Genomic DNA, 15,241 nt, shown 5'->3' with positions numbered 1-15,241 from the left:
GGAAATCTTTACGAGGGAATCGGTGGGCTTCAGTAACCAAAATTGCAGTGTTTATCCTCAAGACACATCACAAGAAGCACCTCCATGGTTAACCGAGGACAGAATTAAAATTAGACTTGGGAAACTTGACATTAATAAATCACCGGGAATGCAAAATCTGGTGCAGCTCTGCATTGAAACCAATCGGCTTCCAGGTTGTATTGTCAAAGCTTAATTGAATGATTACCTATGCAATTAACTGGTCTACTAACTGGCAATTCAATGTTTTTTGAATGTTAATGTCTGTTACTCAGGAGTATACCTCCACTTCCTTAACTGGCTGAATGTACACTTTTATACTTTATATTTTGTACTACCTGTATTTTGAAAAATCTTTCAATAAAAACATATGGATTAAAGCTTAATTGAACAAGCTGAAGCTCACAGCTGATTGGCCCACATGCACAGCTGCACCAATTTCTCAGTGCACCAGTTTTAGTAAATCGATTTAAGTAAGGTCTTTGCTGAAACAATAAGATTAGCAAGAATTTTAAACTTCCCTCTCAGCCGAGATTGCATGAGCAACTGACTAGGCATGAATGGCTATTGCAACATCCCAAATCAGCAGTTCCTCTAGGTTAGTAAAGCACAGAATGAAATCAGTGACTAAAGCTATCCAGCAAATGCCGAAGGTGTGTAAACTCAAAGTTTACCTTAAAGTGTTACTAAGCCCAGGACCCTGCATTCACTATATCTGGTCTCCCACAGTACACAGAACACGGAAATGCAATAGCTTTAGTAAATATAAACTGCTAAATACCGGTACCTATTATCAGCAGTATATAGAAGTCATTTGACTTCCATCAGTGTCTAGTTCGAGTAAAATGAAAACTCCTCCTACAAGCTTTAACTGTCCTATGAGGCTGCACCTCTGTCTGGACAGTGCCGATTGGCCCTGTGCTAAACACATGCACCCCCACCCCCCCAAAAAAAAGGCTATTCTATTGGGAGATGGATCAGGGACAGTGGAAAAAGGGGAGGGTCAGAGAACACAGGATCAAACAGCCTTTTTACACAATGCAGAGGAGGATTAACCCCTTAGGTTCCACAGCGAGTATAACAAGCATGCTTTACTGCATTCACAGATTGATTTTATTGTTGTAGGTTTTACTTTAAAGCAGTATTAAACCCTGAACCAAACATGTACTATATATTTTTAGTTTACTGGTCAGTAGCACACCTCCTATATTAGTGAGACACAACTCTGGATGAATGAGTCAGGGCCCGTTCACACAGGGGGCGACACGAGGCGACACGACTTGCCGTGCCGCGACCTGACAAGTCGCCCCCGTTCTGTACTACGGAACCGTTCTAAGAGGAGCGACTCGAGTCGCTCCGACTTAGAAAAAAGGTTCCTGTACTACTTTTGGGCGACCTCGGGGCGACTTGCATTGACTTCTATACAGAAGTAATTTGCAAGTCACCGCTGAGGTCGCGGCAAGTCGTGTCGCCTCGCATCGCCCCCTGTGTGAACCGAGCCTAAAGGAGGCACAGCAGAATAGTCAGTCTCTTGGGGGTGGGTGTAGTGTTAAATGTATTAGCAAATTTTGATACACTAACAAACTGAAGCCAAACTTCAGCTCACACTTTATAATCTGTTAAATTAAATCAGATTAAATAAAAGCTGATCATTTTAATCATCCCTGTCAGTGTTAAGTGGCTTGTCTCATCCATGAAAACTGATACATTTTGCTGGAGAGCTTGTGCTTTTGAAAAATAACAGACTTGCTGGCTGGATCACCAAATAAAAATAGACGAGAGAAACCCTAAAAATGAAACGAATGCAGCCATCACATCTAAGAATTGGTAAATTGCAATATAATAAATGTTTGCTTTTGGGTTTAATACCCCACTTTAAGCTACATGTTTCTGTAAAATATAGCACACCCAGCTCCACAAAGGATCAGTGGCAAAGGAGAGAGAGCCTAGCTTCCCAGAGCCTGCATAACTTCCTCTCTACTTTAATCACCAATAACATTTAAGCAGGAAGAAAACGGCAGAGTGCCCCAGCATGACTAGCAGGCGAGTTTCAGGATCTTCTGACTACTGGCAATAATAATTTGGGTGAAATTACTCTTTTGGCTAAGAAAGAAAAAAAAAAGAAAAAAAGATAATAATTACATCTTTTTTTTTTTAGCATTGTGGCGTGAAATGTTTTATATTTAAAGCCCAACTTCAGACATAGCATTTTTATGTTTTTTTTTCCATCTTTAATTAACAGAAACATAAAGCGCAGCACAGTGATGATGATGTTGTGGCTGTGCTTGTAAATTGCACAGCAGAGTGATGGGGGGCAGAAGCACAACACCAAGATTAGGTGTCAAGCACAAGCCGTTCTGGTGGAGCAAAGCGTCAGAAGTGCGGCCCCCGCTGTACAGTTCAGAATCGTGCAGCGGAACTTAGAGGGCTCCTGAAGCAGTAAAACAATGACAGTGTCTATGTGTTAATTAACCACTTGCTTACCAGGCGCTTACACCCCCTTTCTGCCTAGGCCATTTTTCAGCGCTTTCGCACTTTGAATGACAATTGCACGGTCGTGCTACACTGTACCCAGATGAAATTTTTATAATTTTCTTCACGCAATAGAGCTTTCTTTTGGTGGTATTTAATCACTGCTGTTTCTTTATTTTTGTAAAAAAGTGAAAAAAAATGTTTTTACTTAGTTTCTGTCAGTAAATTTTGTAATTAAGTAATTTTTCTCCTTCGTTGATGTGGCAGCACTGAAGGGCACTGATAGGCTAAACTGGTGGGCATTGATGAGGTGGCACTTATGAGGAGGCACTAATATGCCGCACTTATAGGTGGCACTGATAGGCGGGACTGATGGCCAGCACGGACTGGCATCACTAACGGGCACTGATTGGTGGCACTTGTAGACAGTGGTGGAAACGGATTGCAGGCACTGGTGGCGCTATTGTAATCAGGGCACTGATAATCAGTGCCCTGATTACATGTGTAGATGTCTCCTGAGAGGAGATGCCACTGATCGGCTCTCCTCGCCACACACTGTCAGTGTGAGGCGAGGAGCGCCGATTACAAGCATCTTCATGTTTACATGTGACAGCCGATCACATGGTTAAAGAGCCGCGGATGCGATCGGTTCGTGCCATGAGAGCGGCTGTTCTGGAACGCCGTCACCCCATAACAAGAGCCCCACTGCCCCGCTATCATTTGACAGTGGGCGGGCGGCAACTAGATAAAGATGTAAAAAAAAAAAAAAAAAAAAAAAAAAGCTTTGTCTGGAGTTTGTCTTTCCATGTAGAAGTCGAATGCAGGGGGTTTTGTTGCTATATCTACAAGCCTTCTGAAGAATATGCGAGTGAGGGGTCACTTCCTCCACAAGCAATTAAAAGGAGACGTCCAGCCTGGGCTCGTTTGGCTGGGTTTCTCCTATGGGTCACAGGAGTGAAATTTGTTTTGCATTTGTGTGACCCATTTTGGCAGAGAGCGGACTGACGACACCAGGATCAGTCCAGGCACCGCGTTATTACAACAACGGAAGTTTGGATCCGTCAGGTGCCTGGACTGACACCCGTCTCAGTGACCCGCTGAGAGCCTGAGATAGCTCAGAGCTTCAGTGAGCGAGGAGCAGCAGAGAGGAGAGATGCTGATTGACCATCCGCAGCTCTCGGCTCAGGGAGCTGTGAGAACCGAGCCATCGGCAATGTCCGATAGCTCGGTTCTCAGTGTAGAGAAGTTGGGGGACAGATGCAGCATCAGACCAATGGCTACATCCACCTAGGTAAGTATGATGGGGCAAAAACAAAAAAAAACAAACCTCATACTTATTTTTTAAAGTGTTACTACGCCCAGGAGCCTGCATTCATTATATCTGGTCTCCCACAGTACACAGAAATGCAATTATTTTAGTAAATATAAACTGCTAAATACCTTTTTTCATCAGCAGTTAGAGCAGTCTTGTGACTTCTATCAGTGTCTGCTTAAAGCGTTTTCATTTTCACATGATCCTCTTTCTGGACAGTGCTGATTGGCCTTGTGCTGATCACATGCACCCTCCCAAGAAAAAATAAATAAAAATAAAACTCTAGCAATGCACACCAAACTGAGCATGTGCCGCCTGACTCCTAATGCTCTGTTCTACAAGTACATGAGTTGGCCATCAGCAACCAGACAATAGCTTGCCATACATGCTTCAGTATTTTCTTTAAGCCAGCAGACTGACCAAAAAAAAACAAAAAAAAACACAAAACCAATTCCCCCACCCACACATTTGAAATGAAGGGGGGAATCCTCCCTGCTGTGCTATTGTATTCTGACAGTGAAAAGACTCCGCCGCTGTCAGAATACACAGAGCAGCGCTGCAACTAATCAAGCAGCTTTTATGCAGTGGGAAGGTTGAACAGAAATTGATCGGTAGATCGACTTGCAGTGACCACACATGGATTGAAATTTGGCCAGTCCCTGCGGCAAAAAAAACAAACAAAAATGTAGTGAAAACCACAAGAGGTCAGAGGGTTACTGGTGACATTTGGTTATGTGGGTGGGCAGGCTTAATATGGGCCTGTAGAATGCAGAGAAGACAGATACACTTTTACTGTAGGAAAAATGATTTAATTCACCATTCTGGCCTGAATACAATGTGTTGTTTCAGTTTATTTAGATACTGTGACAATACTATGGCTACAACAAAACAGACTTTTAAAGCCTCAAGATCCAGTCCCAATCCTGCAAGGGACAAGCAACCAAAGAGGATAGCTTCTGGTGTTAAATGGAATTTGGCAATGTCATACACTATATGGCCAAAAGTTTGTGGAAAACAGTCCATCACACCCAAATGAGGCTGCTGGACATCCCATTCCAGAACCATGGACAGTAATTGAGAGGTGGCCACTCTTCTGGAAAGAACTTGGAGTGCGTCTTTGGGAATTTGTGAGGTCAGGTACAGATGTTGGACGAGAAGACCTGGCTGGCAATCATCATTCTAATTCTCCTCAAAGGTATTCAGTAGGGTTGAAGTCAGGGCTGTAGAGAGCACTCGAGTTTCTGCACACCAAACTCATCAAACCAGGTCTTCATGGAGCTCAATTTGTGTAGCACATTCATATGGAACAGGAAAAAAAAAAAAAAAAGAAGCCTTCCCCTAAATGTTGCCACAAGGTTGAAAAAAACACAATGACCTTAAACATTGTGAAGAGTACCCTTCACTGGGAACATCAGACTTGGAGGAGTGTCTATAGGTGCAATGGTCAGGTTTCGATAAACGTTTGTACATATAGGGGGGATTTACTAAATCTGGAGTGTACAAAATCTGGTGCAGCTCTGGAGCTTCCAAGTCTCGTCAAAGCTTAATTGAACAAGCTGAAGTTAGAAGCTGATTGGCTACCATGCACAACGGCACCAGATTCCGAGTGCTCCAGTTTTAGTAAATCTCTCCCGTAGTCTAAATAGACAATCCTTTGAAGGACACACAAATAGTCTACTATTGCAAGTCCCAAACAGCTGTGAGAAAGTAATGATGAACAATTCAGCAAAAATTCAAAGTCTGCAGCTGCACAGAGACCGTGACCAACACCATGCAGAGAGCAAAAATGACAGGTCACCGATAAATATAGTAATTTCATCAAGTGATCATTCATACACAAAAAAAAAAGGACGACTATCTGCTCTCAACCTTTACTAAGTAGCACCAAATTGTGTAATTGGCTACAAGGAAATTACTTTTTCTTTTGGACATAACATGGAAAGGTTAGGATCGCTGTCTTTGTACCAGCTGGGAAAATTCTATTTGCCTACGGTCTGGTTGTCATTGCCAGAGAAGCTAAAATCACTCTGACAGACACAGACAGCAATAAAAACTATTTTTTAATAGAGCGGACAGAATTCTCTACACTCCCTGCCCTGCTTGTACTCTGTGACAAGGTGTCCCCAGAATAGGTTACATATCTCTGCCTGTTTATCTGCCAATATAATGTTCAGCGAGTAAAAACTAATAGGAAGCCAGTATAAGAATAAGCAAGCATTCATTTGGGCAAAAAAAATAAAAATCCTGTTTCAGCTTTATGCTGGTTTTCAGTAAACATTGTATGCAGCTACAAGAACTCGTATTATTTTCATTACCACGGCCATTCTGGGTCAGCTCCTAGACTGGAACTTCCGGTCACATGTCCCATTACGACTGCTGTCTGCGGGCCAATTTCCATGTTGTATGTGATGGAGGATATTTAAGGTGGTTGTATGTGGCAAAAATTTGAGCTGTGGGTGGCCCCACTTGGCTTGACAAACTTCGAATGCAAAATCGAAATGGAAGATTGGACGAATAGTGACGTCACTGATTGGATATTGAAGCAGCTTGGGGTGGGCAGGTGGTTGTGAACATGAGATTATGTCTTAGAACACTTGTCCATGTACCACCAACAGAGAGGTGACAGCAAAATATTGTTTTGTTTTTTTTTAGATTTTGCACTCTGTGTATGCAAAATGGTGGACAAGCAGGCATAGCCTGTCTGGCAGGATGTTACAGGACAAGAAATTAGGAAATAAACTCAGTAGGGACACCGAATACCTGCAGGTATCCTAACCTTTAGCCTTTCTATAATATATATATATATATAGAAAATTAAAATAAAAAAAAAGACAGTTGTGTTTATATTTTTCCTGAAACCTCATTTTTATTCTATGACATGGTGGGGTTTGAGCGAGGATATATCTCCCGCGGAGGGACACAGACATCAATAAAACCCTATGTATGAAAGAAGGAAAAAAAAGGCTTGTGGACCCAATGCATAAATCAAGATAAAAGTTTATTCTAAACAAATTGGTATATACAAAGAAAAATACTGCCTGTTCATGAATAAATAAGTTACAATATTCTCATTTGATAAAACTGTAAAAATGAATGCCCATACAAGGGTTAAAATGAATAAATGGCCAACGTGTTTTCAGGGGTTTCCTCTTCATCAGAGCCTTGAATAACGAAAAAAAATGGTCTGTATACTGTGGCAGGTCTATATAGAGAGAAACGACTGGATGGGAGGTGTATCACATGATGGATGGTACTTTTCTATAGGCGGATTCTCCTTTGCTACAGCTTGTGGTCAGTGGCTAAATACCAAAACCTTTTAGTTGGTTGACCCTGTGATCCTCCTGCCAGGATGATGTGTATAGTCCTGTGCTGCATTGCAATCCAGCACAGGACTATACACAGCATCCCGGGAGAAGGATCGCAGGGTCAACCAAGGAACGACTTGGGCATTTAGCCACTGACCACAAGCTGTAGCATTCTAAACCAGCCAATGGATCTAGATGACCAACACTAACTATCAATATATGACAACATCTGTATATACTTTTCCTTACAGTGCTGAGATGTGGAAGGAAATACTAGTAGAATAAAGGAGAATCCGCCTATAGAAATGTACCATCCATCATGTGATACACCTCCCATCCAGTTGTTTCTCTCCATAAAGACCTACCACAGTATACAGACCAGTTTTAGTTTTTCAAGGCTCTGATGAAGAGGAAACCCCCTCGAAATGCATTAGCCATTTATTCATTTTAACCCTTGCATGGGCATTCATTTTTACAATTTTATCAAATGAGAATACTGTAACTTATTTATTCATGAACACGTAGTATTTTTTTATATATACTAATTTGTTTAGAATAAACTTTTTTATCTTGATTCATGCGTTAGGTCACGTGCCTTTTTTCTTCTTTCTGGACTTCCCCTAGTCAGTTTAGGCAGCGGGGCACACATGGTCACTTTATATTTATCATATCATTAGAAAATACTACCAGCTTTAACTAAGCCCTGCCCCCGCACTAGCGCAGGAGAATATCTTTTCTGTTTAAAGCAATAAAACTCTGACAGGAGGTCTAACCCTTCCACAAACTATCCAAAGCTAAAAATAAGGTTTAGCTGAGTTGGCCTTATAGTATCCCTGCCTCATGGAAAATAAATACATTTTTAAAAGGCAACCTATAAAAGAAGGTGATTGTGCTTACCTTTCCAGAGAGCAGTCATTTCTGGAGGTGTCAGATAGCATGTTCCCTGCTGGGTCTAGATGGAAGAAGTCCTAAGGTTTCTACTCTAGCAGAGACGGCCGCGGATCAATTACACATTCGAAGGAACTTTAACCACTTGACCCTCCTTCCTGACCAGGCAATTTTTTTGTGATACGGCACTGTGTTACAATAACTGACAATTGCGCGGTCGTGAGATGCTTTACCCAAATAAAACGTATGTCCTCCTTTTTCCACAAATAGAGCTTTCTTTTAGTATCCCCCTCTCATTGGCTCTCACTGCTATCCATCACAGCCAGTGAGAAGTGAGTGGGGGACGGGGCCTAGCTGCGTCTTATAGACATACAGGGCCAGGTCAGGAGCAAGCAAGCATGAGTCCCTCACTCTGGAGTCACTCGACAGGAGGGAGGGGCCAGGAGCACTCATGGGGGACCAGAGAAGAGAGGGATTGGATCTGTTCTGTGCAAAACCACTGCACACAGAAGCTAAGTATGACGTTTGTTTTTGTTTTTTTTGTTTTTTTAATAGTACCATTACAATTTTTAAAGGTTTGGATTTCCACTTTAAGTCCGTTTTGTGATGAATGGTCCCTTCCAGAGATAAGGTATAACACGGCTTTGATCAGCAAATACGTCAAAGGCATTCAAAACCAAGATACACAGACGCTCTCATAGCTGAATGTCATCGGCATATCTGTAGATCGAATCTGTTTAACACTTTATCTGAGGAAGAGAGCATTCACCATGAAAACGTGGTGCTGGTGTTTAAATAAATATTTCTTTACCAAGAGAGAAACGTTCTTTGGCATTTTTTTGTCCTAATATCATACGGTTCCTTCAACTGAGTAATAAATGAATCTATAGGCACCTCTGCGTCAGATACTGAACAAGCAGCATGGGACATGCCGCCCTTCTCTGGCCAGTAAAGCACAACTACCCTGCACTGCAGAGTAGGCAATTTTGTTTTCCTGTAGAGCACCCTGGAAGCCCCAAACCTGAAGCACTTCCTTGCTCACATCTGCTGTGGTTGGTCTTTGGCCCTACCCCTCCTGTGCAACATTACGGGCCTGTCAATCTGATGGGCAGTCATGTTAACCAAATGCAAGCCGCCAGATGCAGCAGTTCTCTGTAGCATTGAGAACTACCTCAAAGCTGTAGAAGAAAGGCAGACAATTAGCACTTTTTTTATTTTTATTTTACAGGATGCATTTGTTGTGTTTTGCTTTGTTTTGTTTTTTTGTTGAGAAAGAATAACTTCAAAACCTACATGACAAAAAATAATAATACGCGCACCATGGTTAAATTTCTATCTTCCTACACAAGTCACAGTCTTATTGAAAAAAAAAAAAAAAAAAGACAGGTACATTTTAAAAGGAAGCAGCCAGTACATAAATATATGGGAGCTGCTAATGCCGATTTGTTTCTAACGATGCCAGTCAGGGCTATAGATAAAGGGGTATCACGGTCCTTCTGTACAGGGCCAGCAGGGGTGCCCAGGCAGCAGGGTGAATCGAACGTGGGCTGGGAGGGTGATCAGTGCGGTTTGGCGGTGGGGGGGAAGTTACTGGAACAAATCCCCCAAATAGCTCTCTCTGCAGTAGCTAAAAGCTGGCTTCTTCTCTCGCTACTGCTAGCTTTCAGCTGCTGCAAAGAGAGCCATACAGAGAAATGGTTCCAGTAACAGGGGCCCTGGTGCCAATACCTGTGCCATCATCCTCTCCCTGGTGTCGCTATCAAGACCCCAGACTAGTAAAAGTATGCACAACTCAGATGTTGCGACACTTCAATAACTGCAAAAAAGCCCTGGAGCCTGCATGTTCACCAACAAAGCAGCAATGGCAGGTCCCATATTTATATTCAGACAGGTCCACTTTAGGTAGGAAATGATACGTCAAGTACGTCCAGGACTTAGACTGGGAGAGAATATTGGCACCAATGGGCACAGAACATAAATGGGAATTCTTCAAAAAGCTTGTTTGGGATCTCACGGCAAAGTATATTCCCATGGGCAATAAGTTTAAAAGGTTAAAAATAAAGCCGATGTGGCTCACGGCCAAAGTTAAAAAAGCTATAAACTATAAAAAAAGAGCTTTCAAAAAATATAAAAATGAAGGAACACTAGTGTCATTTAAATGTTACAAGGAATTTAACAGAATATGTAAAAAGGAAATCAAGGATGCAAAAATTCAAAATGAAAGACAAATTGCAAAAGACAGTAGGACAAACCCCCAAAAATTCTTCAAATATATTAATAGTAAAAAGGTTAAGTCTGAGCATGTAGGCCCTTTGCAAAATAATCTGGAGTGGGTGACTGGGGACAAAGAGAAGGCTAACTTATTAAATACTTTCTTCAGCTCTGTGTATACAAAGGAGCATGGGGGAGCTCATGTCCACAATGGGGGTGGTACTGACGCAGCCCCTAATCCACAATGGCTCATAAGTGATATGGTCCAGAAATATTTGGACAGAATAAAGGTGGAGAAAGCACCTGGACCTGATGGCATCCACCCACGGATCCTAAAAGAATTGAGCTCTGTAATTTCAAAGCCATTGTATCTAATTTTTAGGGACTCATTAATGACAGGAATAGTACCACTGGATTGGCGCAGGGCCAATGTGGTGCCTATATTTAAAAAGGGAACAAAGTCTTTACCAAGTAATTATAGACCCGTTAGTTTAACTTCTATAGTTGGGAAGATACTGGAGGGATTAATAAAAGACCACATAGATGAGTTCTTGCAGGAAAAAAATATTTTGAGCAACAGACAGCATGGATTCATGAAAGACAGAAGTTGTCAGACAAACCTGATTTCTTTTTATGAGGTGGTAAGTAAAACCTTGGACAGAGGGGTGGCGGTGGACGTGATATATTTGGATTTTGCAAAAGCATTCGATACTGTTCCGCACACACGGCTCATGTGTAAGGTAAAGTCTACAGGTTTGGAAACATCAGTTTGTAGATGGATAGAAAACTGGCTAAAAGACAGAATTCAGAGAGTAGTGGTTAATGATTCTTACTCTGAATGGTCTAAGGTTATGAGTGGTGTACCCCAAGGTTCAGTGCTGGGACCCTTACTTTTTAATATCTTTATAAATGATATTGGGTCTGGGATCAAGAGTAACATTTCCGTCTTTGCAGATGATACCAAGCTATGTGGTGCAATAACGTCCTTACAGGATGTCACCAATTTACAAGCCGACCTCAATGCTCTGTCTAATTGGGCGACTATGTGGCAGATGAGGTTTAATGTTGAGAAATGTAAGGTTATGCACTTGGGGGCTAAGAATATGCATGCATCATACACGCTAGGGGGAGTACAACTGGGGGAATCCATAGTGGAGAAGGATCTGGGGGTTTTGGTAGATCATAAGCTCAATAATAGCATGCAATGCCAAGCTGCGGTTTCCAAAGCGAGCAAAGTCCTTTCCTGTATTAAGAGAGGTATGTACTCCAGAGAGAGAGATATCATTTTGCCCCTGTTCAAATCATTAGTAAGACCTCATCTGGAATATGCCGTTCAGTTTTGGGCACCAGTTCTCAAAAAGGATATCGGGGAACTGGAGAAAGTGCAGAGAAGGGCAACCAAACTGATAAGAGGCATGGAGCAACTCAGCTATGAGGAAAGATTAGAGGAACTGAATTTATTCACTCTTGATAAGAGGAGATTAAGGGGGGATTTGATCAACATGTACAAATATATAAGGGGTCCATATAGGGAACTTGGTGTCGAGTTATTCACTTTAAAGTCAACAAAGAGGACAAGGGGGCACTCTTTACGTCTAGAGGAGAAGAGATTTCATCTCCAAATACGGAAAGGTTTCTTCACAGTAAGAGCTGTGAAAATGTGGAATAGACTCCCTGCAGAGGTGGTTATGGCCAGCTCAGTGGATTGCTTTAAGAAAGGCCTGGATTATTTCCTAAGTGTACGTAATATAACTGGGTACTAAAATTTATAGGTAAAGTTGATCCGGGGAAAATCCGATTGCCTCTCGGGGGATCAGGAAGGAATTTTTTCCCCTGCTTTAGCAAATTGGATCATGCTCTGCTGGGGTTTTTTGCCTTCCTCTGGATCAACTGTGGGTATAGAATTGGGTATATGGGCTGGTATATGTATGTGTGTATGTATGTGTGTATATATATATATATATATATATGTATATATATGTGTATATGTGTATATGTGTATATGTATGTATAGTATATTTTATTTTATTTATTTTATTTTTTTTGGTTGAACTGGATGGACTTGTGTCTTTTTTCAACCTGACTAACTATGTAAAACTTTTCTAAGCCATTCAGCAGTATTTAGTGACCATTTCCTTGTTGTTGAACAATAAAAAAAAATTCTCCCCAATATGGCATAAACCAGAAAGCTTTCAGAGTTGTAAATGATGTTGATTTTTGGCAAGTCCCAGTCTATAAATACTCAAGTTTGTGAAAGAATCAGCAGCAAATATACAGCAGGATTTGCAGCAACACCAGTGCAGAATATTCCTGAGCTTCAGTGGTACTTGTAATGGCGTCACAGGGCTCAGAAAATATGCTTCATATGCTTAATGCCATATGTCTTGAAGAAAACGAGCAGGATCAAAGCCCAGAGTCCAAGGATAAATCCTCCCGGAGGGTGCCATTCTTTAGCTTTAGGTTTCTGGAGGAGGAAAAAAAAACATGATAAGAATAGATCATCAACAAATCAAGTTTGTATGCTACAGAAGAACAAGGTAACATGCGACACCGGCACAGAAAGGTCAGTGGAGCTGCAACTTAAAGCCAACATCTGTCTCCAGATGGTTCTCACAGCGGAGTGATATCAGGATATGGAACCACCACACAATTCACACTGCAGGGCAGGCAGCTGTCTGCACATAGCTTTCATTTTCCTGTAGACCAAATTCTCAGGTGCAATTTTGCTCAAATAATGGCCACCTCCCGTGGCTGTACTTTTGACCCCCCTCCTCCTGTACATTATATGGGTCTGTCACTGTGATAAGCACCCATAAAATAGGGGATAGTTTTACAGCATTTTTACTAGTAATGGCGGTGAACAGCGATTTTTATTGTGACTGCGACATTATGGCGGACACGTCGGACAATTTTGACACATTTTTGGGACCATTGGCATTAATACAGCAATCAGTGCAATTAAAAATGCACTGATTACTGTAAAAATGTCACTGGCAGTGAAGGGGTTAACCACTAGGGGGCAGTGTAGGGGTTAAGTGTGTTTTTTTTAACTGTAGGGGGCGTGGCTTACCGTCTGACATCACTTTTACTTTACCTATAACAGGGAACAGACGATCAGCGACAGCCTCAGTAGGAAGCATTAGGAGAGGTTTGTTTACACTTACCTCTCCAGGCTCTTTAGCTCTGTGACCCGATCGCGGGACACCGGCGGCGATCGGGTCCGCAGGTCCCGCGGCCACAGAGCTCAAGACCAATTTGCGAGTGCGCCACCGGCAGCGCGCTCGCGACCCACGGCTGGGCACTTAAAGAGCAACGTACCTGTACGTGCTTGTGCCCAGCCGTGCCATTCTACCGACATACATCAGCATGGGGCGGTCCTTAAGCGGTTAATGTCGTTTTTAGGCAGTTGAGTTTAGAATCCTTTTTTGGAAAGTAAAAAAAAAAATGGAGTTTAGAGGCATTTCAAGCGCCAAATGCGTCTAAACGTGCTAACTCGCGTTTAGCTACGTGCCGTTTACAGGCGTTTTTCATTTTTGACTTTTTGAAAAAAAAAAAAAAATTCTAGAAATTTTCTAGAAATCCACCGCCGACCCCTCCTCTCTTCTCGTCCACCCTGGGTTATGTAATGTACAGTACAATCACCTGTGGTGGATGGGAGGGAAGGAGGGCCTGGCGTGGGGGCAGCCCGCCGTAAGAGCTCTTTTTACAGCTGCTGCCCGTGCTAGGCTGTATGTGTTGCAGTCTTGCAGAGCCTCTCACCTGGCCCCCCTAATGGACCCAGGCCCTCGGGCAGTGCTTGAGTGCCCGTTGGGCCAGTCCGCCCCTGCTCAATAAACAGTCCACATTCAGTGAAAGGTCATGTACTGTACAGGAACTTTCACTGAATGTGGACTGTTTAAAGAGGAAGTAAACCCTGATGAGTTTACTTACTCTTTCATTCCCTGCAAAGGCAAAGCATAATGGATTACTATGCATCGCATAGTAGTCCATTATGTGTCACTTACCTGACACAGGAGCCAGCGAAGTCACCATTGTCCCCTGTAGTCAGGGGCATCCATCTTCTCGTGGGGTCTCGCAGCTCCGCCGTTGTCATTCAGCGAAGCCGCGATGACGTCACTCCCGCGCATGTGCACGGGAGCCGAGACGCGCGGCATCTTCGTCATCGACGATGCCACGCTCAGTGCGCCGCTGTCTACGGCGCATGCGCTGTAGACAGCGGTGCCCGTATTCGGGCAAATATCTCCTAAACCGTATAGGTTTGGGAGATATTTCTTGGACCTACAGGTAAGCCTTAATCTAGGCTTACCTGTAGGCCAAAGTGGTTTGTAAGGGTTTACAACCACTTTAATGAGCTTGTTGCACAAATCACTTTATTACACTTTATGATATCTATGGCAATGCATATTTATATTTATTTATTTAATCCATATTTAGCACTATATTTAATTGGCTGCTTGCTTCTGCTTGGGCCTGGCACACACGCACAATCAAATATAGTGCTCAATATGAATTAAATAAATATGCATTGCCATAGATATCATAAATAAAGTGTAATAAAGTGATTTGTGCAACAGCAGGTACTACTTTTAAGTAGTACCTGCTGTTGCACAAATCACTTTATTTATATCTATGGCAATGGCTATGCATATTTATTTAATCCATTGAGCACTATGTTTGATTGGCTGCTTGCTTCTGCTTGGCAGTTGGCACATGCAGAATGGCACATGATGATGATCAAGAAGTAGTACGGTGTACCTTCTACTGCTAGGCTGCTAATCCTTGCTGCTGCCTGGCCCTGGGTTCCCCATCATTCAATCCTTCTCTGGTCTCTTCTCCTGCTCCTTATGCCACAGTCCCAACTCCGGGGAGAGAGAAGATGCCGTGCAGGAGGGTAGGTGGAGCATTAGGCTACTCCTCCGGCAGTTACCCTACCCGGCAACTCTGGGCAATCATCATCAACCATCATGGGGGCGCCGGCCACTCCCCTCCCCAGGCCAACTAACTAGCAACTGCCATGCTGGTGCCGCGCTCAAGC

The 15,241-nt window shown here is 42.7% G+C and overlaps 1 protein-coding gene across 2 annotated transcripts in view; it reads right to left on the bottom strand.

Moving 5' to 3' along the window:
- Nucleotides 1-12,238: 12,238 nt before the first annotated feature.
- Nucleotides 12,239-15,241, bottom strand: part of PIGK (phosphatidylinositol glycan anchor biosynthesis class K) — a 223,210-nt gene continuing 220,207 nt past the window's right edge. For both annotated transcript variants that reach the window (XM_077450425.1, XM_077450426.1), the window contains one exon: nucleotides 12,239-12,670. In XM_077450425.1, coding sequence (XP_077306551.1) covers nucleotides 12,554-12,670 — 117 coding nt within the window. In that variant the 3' untranslated portion in view covers nucleotides 12,239-12,553. The remainder of the gene's footprint in view (nucleotides 12,671-15,241) is intronic.

This window comes from Lithobates pipiens, unplaced genomic scaffold, assembly GCF_037356315.1.
Source record: "Lithobates pipiens isolate NorthernLeopardFrog02 unplaced genomic scaffold, aLitPip1_a1.2 Scaffold_23, whole genome shotgun sequence".
In the NCBI taxonomy this organism is placed as follows: Eukaryota; Metazoa; Chordata; class Amphibia; order Anura; family Ranidae; genus Lithobates; species Lithobates pipiens.
This window is presented reverse-complemented; position numbering and strand designations above follow the sequence as displayed.